This window comes from Hevea brasiliensis, chromosome 6 (assembly GCF_030052815.1).
Source record: "Hevea brasiliensis isolate MT/VB/25A 57/8 chromosome 6, ASM3005281v1, whole genome shotgun sequence".
Taxonomy (NCBI): Eukaryota; Viridiplantae; Streptophyta; class Magnoliopsida; order Malpighiales; family Euphorbiaceae; genus Hevea; species Hevea brasiliensis.
This window is the reverse complement of record NC_079498.1, coordinates 59,011,226-59,027,565: the sequence shown is the minus strand read 5'-3', so window position 1 is coordinate 59,027,565 and position 16,340 is coordinate 59,011,226. Positions and strand designations below refer to the sequence as shown.

Here is a 16,340-nt window from a genome sequence, read left to right as displayed (position 1 = left end):
TTATCCAGTCCAGTCGTCCAGTATAGGTTACTTGGGCAACCAAAAGAATGAAAGTGGATAAAGTTAACAAAATAAATGATTATAACAAGTACAAAACCAATAAAACATCGATACATTCAATACATATTTATTTTCTGCTATTCTTTTTATTTTATTATTGCACCACTAAGCATTATTGCTTAGCGCGTTGCTGTTGCCACGCGTAGGTTCTGGAGATACTGATCGAGAGCCCAGTAGACCACAGACTGGGTGAGTCCATCCTGCAGCTCTGCATAGTGTCCGTGTCACCTCACCATCTTTAGTGCATTGGTAGGATACTAGGTTTCATTTTGATATTTTGTAACTAATTTTTATTTTCTCATATGTAATTGAACTAATGAAATGTATTTTGATGTTCATGTAAATAATGAGAATTGTGTTTGTGAATGGAAAAGTGAATGTTTATCTGTGATTTATACATGATTATCACATGAGATGAATGATTGAGAAATGAAATTGAAAAATGTTGAGATTTTGATATTGGAGTTTGAGATGATTGAATATGATTATTGGAAGTGTTTTTACAGTTCAAGAACTGCTTTCTCCATTTTTAGCCAGATCACGGATTTTCTATAAAATTTTCGGAACCTCAAATAAATTAAAATTTCAACAAATGACTTAAATAGATTATATTTCACAAATTATGTTCAAAATTATGATGAAAATTAATTAAGATAAAATAGAGTGTTCCGGTACACCGTGTGACATAGCTTACTCGGATATACTGTATACGGGTAAGGGGTGTCACACAGATTTTCAAATTAATTGCTGTAATTTTGCTAAGGTATATTGTACTATGTTTTAAGTTATAGTTGTGCACCACTGAGTTCACCACTCAGTGATAGCTTTGCATGCTATCGTAGGTGAAAAGAGCATAGAGCAGGTGAGTAAACTTCCTTGAATACACATTCAGATTAGCTCCAGGTATATCATAGGTATACCCATGTACATAGGCTTTGATATATACATGTAATAATATGTATGTAAATTATTTGAGCAGTTATATAAGAACTCTTGTAAAATAATTTGGTATGTAATTAAATGCAAATTATTGTAATGTAAATTCGAGATTTCATTTATCTGTATAATTTTGTAATATTAATTTTTGAGTCTTATAATTAATGAAATGTTTCTTTTATGATGAGGTTGGTTTGAGATTGAATTATATTGAGAAATGATTTGAAATAGAGTTATGGTTGAGCAAAAATATTGAAAGTGTGTTTTTTTGTAGGTTTTGAAGAACTATTTTCTCAAAATACAGTAGGCACTCTGCCGAAATTTTAAAAAATTTTTGTAACACCAAATTTTAATTGATGATTTGATCCATGACCAAAATTTCACTTAAAGGCTTTTTAAGAAATATTCAATGTCTCCACCACTATTTAATTTCACGAAAATTGTTTTAAAATCCCTTGTAGTATATTTAATGGGTTACCGGTAGATGAAGTACGATAATTGATTAGGTATACTTCGGGATCATATTACATCATACGGAGGAGTAGGGTGTGACAACCCACCTAGCCATGATCTAAGATACTAATTGATGAACTGAGAGGTGAAGATTAATATTGAAAAATCAAGATTTTGAACCTAGGAAGTTTGACCTAGAGATAGGCTGATAACCTTTTGTGGGTTTTGATTAGGACTAATCACTAATGAAAGTAGGGTTTAGCTCTAATTGGAATACACTTTAGATACCTTGAGAGAGGATCTAAGATATCTTAGGATTAATTTCCATCAAAGAAACAAACACTCAATACACTAATAAAGCAAGATTAAAACTATAACAAAGTTAAGGTGTGAAATCTAAAATTCCATAATTGTTCACAAAATTAGAATTCTCCTTAAGCTTCCAAATTTACTTTCTTCAATTCTCAATAGTCGCTTTGTTTTAGTTTAGAATTCACCCTCGCATAACTTACAGTAGTTTAAACAGTTAATATTGCCCTGAAGTTTAGTACTTACATTTTTAACTCCTCGTGGGAATAATACTCTACTCATCACTTTATTACTTGTTAGCGATTTGTACACTTACGGTGGTTGTAAAATCGAGCAAACAGGGGAGTAATGGGAGAGAGAAGGGATTGGGAGAAAATGAGGGTATTTTGAGGATAAAAAATTTCTCTGTCCTTCGAATTAAGTATGACTTACATAAATCATTAAAAATTTTAATATAATGACTAAAAAGTTTAATTTTACAAATAAAAGAACATTTTAATTAGATTTAAGAATTGCAGGGACCAACTTATAAATTTTAACAAAATCTATGGACCTCATAGTGATTTATCCTTATTTTATTACTTAAGTACAAAAAACTAAAGACATAGATCCTAAATTAAAAAAAAAAAAGCCCTTACGCCCTGAACTTAAAAAAAAAAAAAAAAATTCTCAAACCCTAAACTGAAATAAAAAAAAACTTAAGTGCTAAAGGTAAAAGTATATGATATTTAAGTGTACTTTTTCTTTTAATTTATAAATAAATTGGCTACATGCTTGTGCTATGCATAAATTTGATAAAAATTAACTTTTATATTTAATTTAAATTTTAATATTTTGCTTTTTACTAAAATTACTTTAAATATTTTTTTTTTAATTTAATCATTAAAATTTATAACATATAATTATAATACTCTCATTTAATACTTTATTTTTAATATTTACATATCAATTTATTTTTTTAATCAAATTGCTTTTGATATTTTTCTTTTTAAAATTATTTTTAATATTTTTTAAAAATTTCATCTTTAAAATTTATAACATATAACTATAATACTTTCATTTAATACTTTATTTTTAATATTTACATATCAAATTTAATTTTTTAATAAAAATTGTATTTTTGTAATTTTTGTAAAATAATAATAGTCATAAATTACAAATTAAAGGTCATTTAATGTAATTTATTATTTTATTTTTAAAATTATAAATTTAACATAATTGATTAAAAAAATAAAATATTAATATAATATCATTAATTAGTATGTTAAACTCTTCTTAAAAAGTGCAACATAGTAAATTTTTTAAAAAATTTAATCTACTTAATTTACTTTATAATATAGATAAATTCTTATATTTTCGATAAATAAATTTTTAACTATTATAATTATTTCTCAACCTTAATTTTGGTCTCTCTCCTCTCTCACTCTCATCATATATCTCTCTTTCTCTCCCTACATCCCTCTCTTTGAAATTTAGATTTTTTAGATATAGACATCATTATATTAGTAATATTAAAAGTTAAAAGATTGAAGTCTTGAGTCTTTGAATTATATATATATATATATATATATATATATATATATATATATATATATATACACACAAAATTTTGTGTTTTGAAATTCAACCAAACAACATGTAGGAAACTTCCAATTTGTTGCCATTTCATCCAAATTTCTAAATGACTAATGGCGGAGCGGACTTATAAAGGTGTTCCCATTGACTGGCGCCTTCCTTATTCAAGCTGCAACTTGTAGTAACTAGCCTACTTCCAATCAATGACCTTAAACCCAAACCCAAATCCAAACCCAAATAATACTCTGCAAAAACTCTTCCCTTGTTATTTTCAAGCTTCCCAAATTTTCTCTTGTATTTCATTCTAGCTCTCAAAATCTCGCCAAACACAAATAAAACCTTCTCAAAATTTCCCTTTTCCACGAACTGGAAAACCCATCAAAATTTTTGTGGGATTTCACACCTTTTGTTACTTTCTTATTAGGTCAACGTATATTTCTGTAAGTCAAGCGGCTCCAAAGTTAGGACTCTGTTGTTATTGTTATCATTACTGTATTATGAGTGTGAGTTTATGAAAACAGTATGAGGAATTTGGGTGCTTGATGGAGCGAAAGATGTGGGCGATCGGGCGGTTGGCTTTTTTCCGGTTGATTTTGCTGTTTCATTTTGTTTTCAGAGTTGCTGGTAATGCTGAAGGTACATTTTGATATTGTTTTTCTTTTTATGTTTATGCATATAATCTTCCTTTAACCAAAGTTTTTGTTAAATGTTTGGCCATAGGTTTTTGAGATTTGGTTCTGTTGACTTTTTGAATTAACGGGTTTTTGTTCGGATTGCCTTGCCTGGAATTGGCTGTTATCACAATTTGATAGTATGTTGCCAAGGATTTCTTGAGAAAAGAAAACCAACCTTGGAATTTTTTTAGAATTTCTTATTTTTAATTGCTATTTCTATTCGGAATTTTTCTTGACCTTGTGGGAGCTGATCGTTTTATTGGGGGTATAACTAACTGTAAACTGCAACTATGCTGTTCAATTTAGTGTTCTGTTGGTGACGTTTGGGATTTTGGTAAACACTTAGGCTAAATTTTTTGTGTCCCAATTGAGAAGTATATGATCATAATCAGAAGATTGTCCATAGTAACTCATTTGACTACAAGTAACTGATGTTCGAATTATTTTACGTTCTTTGTATCTGCAATCTGCATCTGGCTCTCTTTGATTTTTTTTTTTTTTTGGGAAGCCAGGCGATGCCTTGAACGCATTGAAGACCAATTTAGTTGATCCTAACAACGTTCTACAAAGTTGGGATCCTACCCTTGTCAATCCCTGCACTTGGTTTCATGTTACCTGCAACAGTGAAAATAGTGTTACCCGAGTGTAAGTTTGTTTATTGCCTTGCAGTTGCGATTTCCTTCTAATGCATGCATCAATATTGAACTTTGGCTATGATGATGATATGTTTCTCTTTTTGTTATACTTAGTGACCTTGGAAATGCAAATTTGACGGGTCAACTCGTTTCACAACTTGGTCAGCTTTCAAATTTGCAATACTTGTAAGTAGTACTATAACCATGTTGTGGTTAGCTTGACTGTGTGAATTATATGATTGAAGACCACCCAAGGCATGGTTTTACTTTTGATAGTTTTCTACACAACAACAACAATAACAACTAAACCTTAATCCCAAATTAGTGGGAGTCGATCGTATGAATCTTTTTTCATAATTCAGTTCTATTAGATACCAAGTCCGGATCAATATCTATAACTTGTAAATCTCATTGATACTAGTTCCCTTCGCTTGATCTTAGGTCTTCCTCTTCCTCTTTTCACTCCTCCTACTAATCTTCCCTATTAGGGCATTTGATTCTCTGCTTTGTACATGACCAAACTATCTTAAACGACTCTCTCATTTTATTTTCAATATGTTCCACATGTATTCTCTGGTGGGTGTATTTATTTATAATCTTATCTATTATTATTGTGTTGCCAGAATCCATCTTACAATCAACATTTCTGCCACCCTTGAGGGTATGCAGTACCATAGATGCCTAACATTCACTCTCACACAATATAGTTGGTTTGACCTCAGTATATAGAACTTACTTTCGCTTTATTAGGGATCTTTCGATCACATAATACACTTGTCGCACCTTCCATTTCATTCATCTTGTATTGATCCTATAAGTTATATCTCCACCTAAAACTCAATGGAACCCAGATACTTGATAATGATAATTTTTAAGGTAGTAACATTCATCTTATTTTGTTTCTACTTCTATCTATAGTTGTGGGCAGTTGCATGTGGAATGAATTTTAATTATAATTAGGATCAATGGGCATGTCTACACTTAGGACAAGTTCTTTTGCACTCTTATAAACTTGTCTTCCAAATTTCATTGGTTAGTATGTTTTTGAGAGAATATATAGAGTTACAATTAAATGATTATGTATGTTGAAAAATGAGTTGTTTCCTATTAATTAATTTCCCTACATATTACAAAAATTTTAATAAGTCTCTTTATCTCTTAGCATTCTTACAATTACTATGCCTTTTTCTTCATTGTTATTTCCTTCATTGTGCTTTGTTCAAGTTATTGTTTTACATCATTTAAATAATAAAGCAACACAACAGGAAGCAATAACCATAAAATGGTGACTCAGTGTATGAAGTATTTCACACTTGTAGGCTATAAGGAGGGTTGATGTACGTAGCCATGCCCTCACTTTATAGAGAATCTATTTTTGTGGCTTGAACCTTTGACCTCCAAGTCACAAACGGTGTAACTTTACCGTTACACAAAAATCACTCTCTAGCAATGTTATGCTTTAACAAATATATTATTGGTTGATATTATTTAAATGGTGCAATATCGTGTTGCATCATTCATTATTGCATCATATAAATATTGTGACTTATGCCATGCTTACATCAACAAATGGTAAGTACTCCCTCTAAATAATGGCCAAAAAAAAAAAAAAAGTAATTGGTGACTGCTATTACTTGCATTGGCAGATTAGGATTGTTTTTATTTGTGATATAGAGATGTAGAGGGCTAATTTTGTTTCTAGTTTTTATACTTCATCTATTTCTCTCAAATTTCCCATCTTCTATCTTCCATCTTTATAAATCTTCATTTTTGAGCTAAGAATAGGATCATCAAATAGTAAAGGTTTATTTAAAATAAAGGAGAACAATTAATCTACACCTTTACATCCATATTCTCTCAACCCATTCAGGATGCTACTATAATGAGCCACACTCCATATCATGGTTTTAAATAATGATTGTTATTAAAGGAATTTTAGCTTGCTATTACCATTACCACTGTTATTTAACAGATTTTTAAAATTGTAACTGCTGAAGCTGTTATGGTCGTTATTTAAAGATAACGACAATCACTGACAATTAAGTAGCAATTCTAATGGTTGTCAGTGTTATCAAGGTGAAAAGGTACCCTATGAACTTAGGCGAGAGGTGAGACGAGTGTCTTTTTGAAGTAAGGCGCTATAACCTAAATTGGATAAATTATATATATATATATAACTTTAAAATTCATTCTTTTAACTAGTTTGATAAGTAAAGAAAAAAAGCATATTAAAAAGAAAAAGAAAGTAAACAAAGTAACAATACCCATATAAATTAAATAACTAAATAACAATTAATTAATAAGAATAAAAAGTAAAAGTAAAAAGAAATTAACTAGAAATGAACAAATTAACAAGAATAGAGAGTAAAAGTAAAGAAATTAACAATGAATTAATGATACCCATATAAATTAAACGACTAATTAACAAGAATAAAAAGTAAAGGTAACAAGAAATTAAAAAATCAATAACAAATTATCAAGAATAAAGAGTAAAAGTAAACGATAACAAAAAATTTAACAATGCCCATATAAATTAAACAACAAATTATGCATATAAAAGAACACTTACCATGTTTTAGAAAACAAATTCACAATACTCATATAAAAATAAGCAGCCAAAACTAAATACCCATAGTCCTATATAGTAGAGAGAAGAAGAGAGAAGGAGGAGAGAAAAAGAAGAAAAAAATGTAAAAAAAAGGAGTGTGCAAAGATACTGTTGTATTTTAGAGAAGAACAAAATAGAGGAGAAGAAAGAGGAAAGAAGAAGGAGAAGAGGAGGAGGAGAGAGAGAGAGAGATAAATATACCCATTGAGAGAGAGGAGCTGCTTTGTTTCTTTTTTTGTTTGTGTGAGGTGGCTAGTGGGGTTTTAATTTTATTTTGGTAAAAAACAGTTAAAAAAAAATTACTGTTCCCTCAAAGAGTCGTCGCCTTAGGAGCCCCGTCGCCTCTCGCCTCTGTTATTGAGGCGCCGCCTTCTCAAAGCCAAGCTAGGCGGTGCTAGGCAAGGCTCTAGAGGGTTGCCTTGCCTCAACTGGCACCTCTGTCGCCTCTAGCAACACTGATAACTATTACTTTTCTAGCTGAGATTCTTTTTTCCTTTTTTTTTTTTTTTTTTTTTTTTTTAAATACATGTTTCACTTGAAATGCAGTAGAGGGAACTTTCTTCTTTGGGCAGAAAACTATGTTGGCTCATTCATTTTAGAACCTCATCATTCTCCCCAGGCAACTATGCCATTTTCTCTCAATTTTTTTTTTTTTTTTTTTTTTAATTTTCTTCATAATTAACTCAAGTGAAATATTTCATTTTTCTGCAAATTTTTGAACTCGAGCATAGATCATCAAAGAGACAAGTTGGTTTTGATGTTAAGGAGAGCAAAGAGTGAGGATTTTTAGATATTTTTTTGAATCATTTTTAGTTAATAACGTAAATAATTAGAAAATAATATTAAAGAAAGTTTTAGCCTTTAATAATATTTGTTAAGTATAAATTTAGGTTTTGACATGATAAAATTTAATAAAAATAAATAATCATGAAATTAACTATTGAAATTAATTTTCATAAATTAAATAGTAAGTTTAAAACCTAATTTTTAAATTAAACGATTAGTTTCTTACCTTAGTTATTATTATAGCTAATCATAAACAAGTCAATATAATGGATATAGGTAATTGTAAATTAATAAAAAATAAATGTTGTAATTTAAAAAAAAATAAAATACATCTTACTTAGGCTATAAAATTTGAGACAAATAAATAATCATGAAATTAACTCTTGAAACTAATTTTCATAAATTACATAGTAATCTGTTAGACACGCATTTTGTGGTTATAAGTTGAGTTATTTACCATCTACTTAGTTATTTTGGTTTTGAATTGAAAATACTAATGATGTATAAGAATGATGGATTTAATATCTTTATTTGATATAGTTATGCTTATTATTTAGTTCTACATCTTAGTTTTAATTATATCTTTGAATATTTATTTATTTCATGAACTTTCTAAATTTTTCCAAAAAAATTTGAGCAGCAACAAGTCGTTACCGTTTTTTTACGGTCGTTATAGGCTTGTTTTCATTATCTAGGACCGCGGCCACAATTTAAAACCATGCTCCATTTGCCCATTTAGGATCTTAGTTGTTTTAGTTTTAAATTGATTAATGCCAATGATGGCTAATAATAATAGATATAATGTCTTAATTTGATGTATTTATGCTTATTATGTAGTTATATATTTTAGTTTTAATTATATCTTTAAATATTTATTCATTTCAGGAGCTTTGTAACTTTTTTAAAAGAATTTGTGTAGTGATAGGCTGTTAATGTTATGTTACAGCATTTATAGGTTTTTTTCCATTACTTACAACCGTGACCATGAAGGATATATATAAGTGGAAATAAATGTAAAAAGAATGTGGATTTTTTTTTTAAATTATAGTTTTATTTATATCAGTGAGGGATATATAAGAAATATACATTTTCCTTGCACTTTATTTTCCAATTTGGAGTAAATTTATACAAGAGAATTTACACTTTTATACAAGAGTATTATTTTACACTTACTTTCCTTCTCGAAAAAATTAAATAACTTTTTCCTCTTTATTTTTCACTCCCTTCCCAAACATAGCATAGAGTAGGTGCACATATTGTTGTCATTTATCATGGGCTAATTCAATCCACTTGGGTACTTGGTATAAATGTGCAATAAACCATTCTTAGGTCCTTGAAGCATGCAACTTTGGAATCCTTGGGCATTGGAGGACCCTTTTCACCTGCTTATGTATGCTTTCTTTGTTCAACTTAAAAGTGTGCTATGTATTCGTCTTAATGTGTTTGAATATACTTGAATGGTTTGATTTTGTTTGTCCACCAATTGAGGCATAAAACTGATGCTTCTAAAAGTTAATGCTCAACATAGATTGTATGTGCATGTGATCACATACGCAAGCAGGTCTAAATGTGTGCATTGGTTTTAAATAATAGTCATTATTTAAAGGTTTTTTGGCCTCCCGTTACCGATCCATCTGTTATTTAAAGGCAACATTAAAAATGCACTTGTAATAGTAGTAACGGCTTTTACGTAATGGTAACGACCATTATTTACTGTTAAATAATGGTAACAGTCCATTATCTCAATATTTTTTTTTTGTCCAAATGGGAGCAGTAGTTCTTCCTTGTGCTTTGTTTCTAGTTTGGGGAGTTTTAAGTTGCTACATCTCACTCTCTCTCAATTTTCCATCTAAAATTTTTTATCTTTCTATAAATCTTTCACTTCTTATCTCTTGAGTTAAGATCATCAACTAGTGAGCTAAGATCATAAACTATCTTTCTAATTTTACACATCCGTATCTTGCAAAGGATGATTTATTTATTTCTTTTGGAGTTTTTTACTTATTGGTGGAAAAAATTTATTTTTGATGCCATTTTTTTTTCTTTTTCTTTTTTTTTTAAATCAAATTTATATCATGAAGTATTAGTTTGTTGTTAGGATAATAAAGGGACTACGAACTGTGGGAATATATGGGAGAAAAATATTGTATAAATAGGGTGCCATTGTAAATAATTGAGCTGGCCAATAATTCAATAATACAAGAATTACTTCTCTCTCTCTCTCTCTCTCATCCCTATTTCTTCTATTCTCTCATATCCTTTCTTCTTATTCTCTGAAGCAGAATCATAACTCAGGGATTCTGTGACATTTGCCTGATTTATATGTTAATTTTTTTCCCTAATTTTGAACTATTTTTAGAATTAATTTTTGTAAATAAACAAGTAATTAAAAAATAACATCAAAGAAACTTTCGGGCTTCATCAATATTTGTTAAGTATATTGTTCGTTCTTTACTATCCACCTATTGTTATTTTAGTTTTAAATTGATTAATGCTAATGATGTCTAAGAATGATGGATTTAATATTTTTATTTAATATTTTTATACTTATTGTTTAGTTATAAATCTTAGTTTTACTTATATTTTTAAATATCTATTTATTTCACAAACTTTGCAAATTTTTCAAAAAAAAAAAAAAATTGTATAGTGATAGGCCGTTATCGTTACATTATAGCTATTATAGGCCTGTTTTCGTTGTCCATGACAATGACCGCAAACACGATTTAAATCCATGGCTTGGACTCTTTAATTTCTTTATCTTCTTTCTATCTCTGTCTATGCTGCACTCTACATATTAAGCGTTATGATTTTGGATGAGTAAAATGTTTGAGGCAACATTATATATTTAAATCTGTGCACATGTATTTTTAATGTCAAATAATGTGAATAGGAATGTAATTTTTATATTATTTGTAATGTGATTGTACCAAACTGTCTCTTCTTTTCCAATCTTTCAATTAGCAGTACTAAATGAAGTTCTTATGCAGGGAACTTTATAGTAATAACATAAGCGGAACAATTCCGGATGAGCTTGGGAATTTGACGAACTTGGTGAGCTTGGATCTTTACTTGAACTATTTAAATGGTCCAATTCCGGTGACGTTGGGCAAGCTTCAAAGACTCCGTTTCCTGTACGAATATGCATCTCTTTTCTATTCTTCTGTAATTAGCAAATTCATATGGCGTCTATCATATCATGATATTTTTATATATTTCTGTGTCTATTGAGAAAGCTTGCTTCCTGACAATTGTTGATACTTAGTGATATTTTGGTTGTAGGTCTTATCTATTTATGTCTTTTTGGTATATAATATTGTTTTTCAACTCCATCTCACATCTCACAAAAGAAGAGAAATGGGGGGTGGGAAATAATGGATGTCTGGACTGCAAATGTTAAATCTAATGCTTTTTGATGAAAAATTAAGGTACAGAGTTTATTAATAGGTGATTTACGTTGATGTATTTTGCTGTTAATATTACTTGGTTCACATGGAAAACTTTGGCACTATTATGTGGCCTTTTCGCATCTGATAGGCGATAGCTCTTAAATTTGTTATGCATGATAGACAAGATCATAGTTACTTTGAAAATAATTATTGTTATTATTATTATTTCATGTGAAATAGGCGTCTGAACAACAACAGCTTGTCGGGAACAATTCCTATGCCTTTGACTACCATTGCATCCTTGCAAGTCCTGTGAGTAGTATTATACTGATTTCATTATTTTATGATAAATGAATTGGCATTTTGTTCTATATGTTAAACAAATGTACACCATAAATTGTTTGAATGACATTATATTGGCATGTTAAATGCAGGGATCTTTCAAGCAATAAACTTACAGGAGATGTTCCTGTCAATGGTTCCTTTTCCTTGTTCACTCCCATCAGGTTTCTTTCAAGTACTTGTCATTATCAATTTGATGAATTCAGGTGATCTAAAAACTTCTTACTAATTACTGCAACTTTTTGCAGTTTTAAAAATAATCTACTCAACAATCCTCCTCCTTCCCCACCTCCTCCTTTGCCTCCATCGACACCTACTTCTAGTGGTTAGTGTTGATATCTCCATTTTAGTTTTGGTGTTGTTTACTGCAAGTTATATTTGAGATTAGAGCCTGTTCTTATTTCACGAGATATATTTTAAATATTTTTCTTATTTATTTTGTTTCATTATTCAGTTGGAAGAAGTTGGAATTTATTTGCATAACTAATGATGATATTTTATCAGTAAAATAGCTTTAATTCACATTCACAGTTTATTTAATTTTTTCTGCTTTCCTCTGAATTCAAAATTAATAAAAGGGTGAATAAAGTTCATCTTCCATCAGATTTTTGGAATAAAGTTCATAGGCCATTAGCTTTCAACAGTTAGCTGTTGAACTTTAATTTTTCTACCGGTCTAAGCTTTTTTATTAACTAAATTTTTGGTCTTTCAATTGAAGTTGTCAATATTTAGATTGAGTACTTGTGATTGTGTTTCCATTGAGGATTTGGATTCTTACACTGGAGTTATATCCTGGTTCATTTAGCTTTCAACAATTAACTTTAGAACTTGATTTTTTTCTAATGGTCTGAGCTTTTTTATTAACTGAACTTTTGTTCCTTCAATTCAACTTGTCAATATTGAGACTGGGGACTTGTCATTGTATTTCCTGTAAAATTTAGCGAATTGTTTCATTTTACTATGAGTATTCTCACGTAGAAAATGCTGATTCTTAGGCTCATTATCAGCTCATTGCATAAATTTGGTATACTTACGAAATATCATTCCAACAGGTAACAGTGCTACTGGAGCTATTGCTGGGGGAGTTGCTGCTGGAGCTGCTCTGCTGTTTGCTGCCCCTGCCATTGCTATTGCTTATTGGCGGCGAAGAAAACCACAGGATCATTTCTTTGATGTACCTGGTTAGTGTTTTTATGAAGTAGATGTGTTGATTGATCATGGAGTTTCTTTTGTGGGATTGATTTTCACTGTCTACATTTGTTTACAGCTGAAGAGGACCCAGAGGTCCATCTTGGACAGCTTAAAAGGTTTTCTCTGCGTGAATTACAAGTTGCAACAGATTATTTTAGCAACAAAAACATTTTGGGTAGGGGTGGATTTGGAAAGGTATATAAAGGACGCTTAGCTGATGGTTCTCTAGTGGCAGTAAAAAGACTGAAAGAGGAGCGTACACAGGGTGGAGAGCTGCAGTTCCAAACAGAAGTAGAAATGATCAGCATGGCTGTACATAGGAATTTGCTTCGTCTACGTGGCTTTTGCATGACTCCTACAGAACGATTACTTGTCTATCCATTTATGGTCAATGGAAGTGTAGCTTCATGTTTAAGAGGTATGTTTTTGGCCTGTCCATTGTCGTTTGTTTATCTCCACTTTTAATAGCTGCTGCTTTATTTATGTTTGGTTACAACTTGATGATTCTTGTGTGACGTCAACTCCAAATTCTGTTTAAACGCTACTTTGTTTCCTGGTTCTGTTAACAAATGAGTTGCCTAATAAATGTCTAATTTTCATATTGGACTTGCCAAGCCTTTATTATAATTTTGACATGATTGTTTGGAAGTTAGCACAGGATTGAAAGTTTGAAAATTTGCTCTATTTTTAGGTAAATTATAGAAGTTTATGAAAACTAAAAGGCCTCATGTGATTGATTGCTCATAATTTAATTGACATATCATCATAGAGCGTCAGGAGTCACAACCCCCACTTGATTGGCCGAAACGGAAGCAAATTGCATTAGGTGCTGCTCGAGGACTGGCTTATTTGCATGATCATTGTGATCCTAAGATTATTCATCGTGATGTCAAAGCTGCAAATATATTGTTGGATGAAGAATTTGAAGCAGTTGTTGGAGACTTTGGATTGGCTAAACTCATGGACTACAAAGACACTCACGTTACCACTGCAGTTCGTGGCACAATTGGGCATATAGCCCCTGAGTACCTATCTACTGGAAAGTCTTCTGAGAAGACTGATGTTTTTGGGTATGGTGTCATGCTTCTTGAACTGATCACCGGACAGAGGGCTTTCGATCTTGCTCGCCTTGCAAATGATGATGATGTGATGTTGCTTGATTGGGTATGTATTACTGTCTTTGCCTTGTGGGTTTGTATGTTATCATCATTATCTGTTTGTTTTGGCTCCAAATAAATAAAATTAAATAGGAACGCCACATCTGAAATGAGTTACACCAGATAGTAAAGGTGATGCATCTTCTAATATTCCCAGGCATGTTAAAAAAATGAAATATTTACGATAATTTATAGGTGATGAAACGTTTTTCATGATAAGAAAGCTTTCATTTTGACTGATGTATTTATTAATTTTGCCTCCATAGTCTTTATTATTTATATATTAATGCCAAAATCACTTCACGCATGATCAAGCTTGTGGGGATGACAGCAGTCTAATCAGAGCAGTGTAGCTCTGTTGAACTTTGATTCATGTGAGTTATGTCAAATGTTGTATGTATGGCCACTTTCCTGGTTTCAGAAGTTGCTCTAAATCATGAGTGAACAAATACTAAATGCTCCACCTGCTAGCGGGCCATTCACGTGTTCAGCCTTCGTTTAACAACTGTCATCTGATGTTTCTAAATGCCACATATTTATAATTTGGCTGCCATGACATGGTCGTACACATTTCTACACTCAGCATATTTGTTACTTGGGTTTTGAACTGCTTTGACATGTGTCTAAAATTTCAGGTGAAAGGGCTTCTGAAAGAAAAGAGACTGGAGACATTAGTTGATGGTGATCTACAGGGCAATTATGATAATGATGAGGTGGAGCAGTTGATTCAAGTGGCTTTGCTGTGCACACAAAGTTCCCCAATGGAAAGACCCAAGATGTCTGAAGTGGTAAGAATGTTGGAAGGTGATGGATTGGCAGAAAGATGGGAGGAGTGGCAGAAAGAGGAGATAATCCGACAAGAATTTAATCACGCCCACCACCCGAACACAAATTGGATCGTCGATTCCACATCCCACATCCCTCCAGATGAGTTGTCTGGTCCTAGATGATCCCATCTAATTCATTGAAAGTCTTGTGGAGGCCCATTTAGTGTCTAAAGCTGATATTTACACATTTGTGCATAATAGTTTTTCCTTTTGGGTTATTTTCAGTGTCTAGTTTATATCACATGTTGAAATTGATCGATGATTCTGCACTTTCTATAGGGCGTTCTTAAAATTCAGGTTCTAGCAAGCACGGCAGGAGGGGCCATGGAAGCACCTACTATATAATTTTTATGTATTCATAAGTTAGTGGAGATTGTTACACAAATAAATACATTTATATTTTCTTCGGTCATTAATATATGCTATTGAACAACTTCATCAAAGCCATAGTACTTCTCTTTCTGCATGTTGAAAAAAAGAAAAGAATAATAATACTTCTCCCTGCCATGATTCTTTGATAATGCACTAGTTGCTCTGTGTTTGGATGCGGAATGATCAATATGGTTTTAAACAGTGGACAGAACAAGGAGAAATTTGCAGTTTTCAGTTTAAATCGAAGAATTGAATTGAATTGAATTGAATTGGGTCAGTTTTGTTCATTTTTCAGTTTAAGTGATTTGATTCATTTTAGATTTTGGGTCAATTTCGTTTCAGTGTAGTTTGATTATTTTCATAAAAATTACAGAAAAACCAAACGATCGAAATCACAAAGCAGCATTGGTGAAAATGCATATATGTACCATAAAACTCTTTCCACTTCATTTTAATTCTTTTCCCCTTCGACCATCAAGCTCAGTTGCTTAGACGCGATACCCATTCTTTAATCTTTACTTTCGCCCCTTCTTCTCTTCCCTTTCGCCACTTCTTCCATTTTCGCTCCGCTTTTTATTGTTCTTCTTTTTCTGTTTTGCTATTGGTTTCTTTTTTTCGCTCTTGTCATTTGGCCTTGCAACCATCTCCCTTGTTTGCCAGCCTTCAAGTAGCCTCAATAATCGATTCTTGCCAAGATCGTCCATTGGGACGCAAGCTGACTTGATTTGCGATGTTGATGTAGTGGTTGACCCTAAATATTTTGACTTCGCTTTTTGGATTTGGAGATCGAATCCTGATCATCTGATTGGGTTCTTTGTTAGATCGCATGGGTTTGTCTTGATTTTCTATTTGGCTATGTGTTTCTATCTATTATATATATGTTTTTTCTGTTTGGTTTTAAGGAAAATGCGAAAGGATTGGTTCTTTATATTTTGTTTGCTGTTTAGGTTAAGGGATTATATTTATTATTTGTTGGATTGCATTGGGTTCTTTGCATTTTGTTTATTGTTTCTGTATTGTGTTAGGTTT

General features: G+C 31.3%; 1 protein-coding gene across 2 annotated transcripts; it reads left to right on the top strand.

Moving 5' to 3' along the window:
* Nucleotides 1–3,388: 3,388 nt before the first annotated feature.
* On the top strand, nucleotides 3,389–15,382 carry LOC110670163 (BRASSINOSTEROID INSENSITIVE 1-associated receptor kinase 1). Of its 2 annotated transcripts, XM_021832121.2 has the most exons (12): nucleotides 3,389–3,773; nucleotides 3,855–3,969; nucleotides 4,520–4,652; nucleotides 4,757–4,828; nucleotides 11,024–11,167; nucleotides 11,663–11,734; nucleotides 11,857–11,928; nucleotides 12,013–12,089; nucleotides 12,817–12,945; nucleotides 13,032–13,373; nucleotides 13,725–14,119; nucleotides 14,748–15,382. In XM_021832121.2, exons 2-12 carry the CDS (start codon nucleotides 3,876–3,878, stop codon nucleotides 15,060–15,062), a joined length of 1,845 nt encoding a protein of 614 aa, XP_021687813.1. In that variant the 5' UTR covers nucleotides 3,389–3,773; nucleotides 3,855–3,875; the 3' UTR covers nucleotides 15,063–15,382. The 2 variants fall into 2 exon arrangements, with proteins under 2 accessions (XP_021687813.1, XP_021687812.1); XM_021832120.2 differs by having other exon boundaries at nucleotides 3,389–3,969.
* Nucleotides 15,383–16,340: the final 958 nt, after the last annotated feature.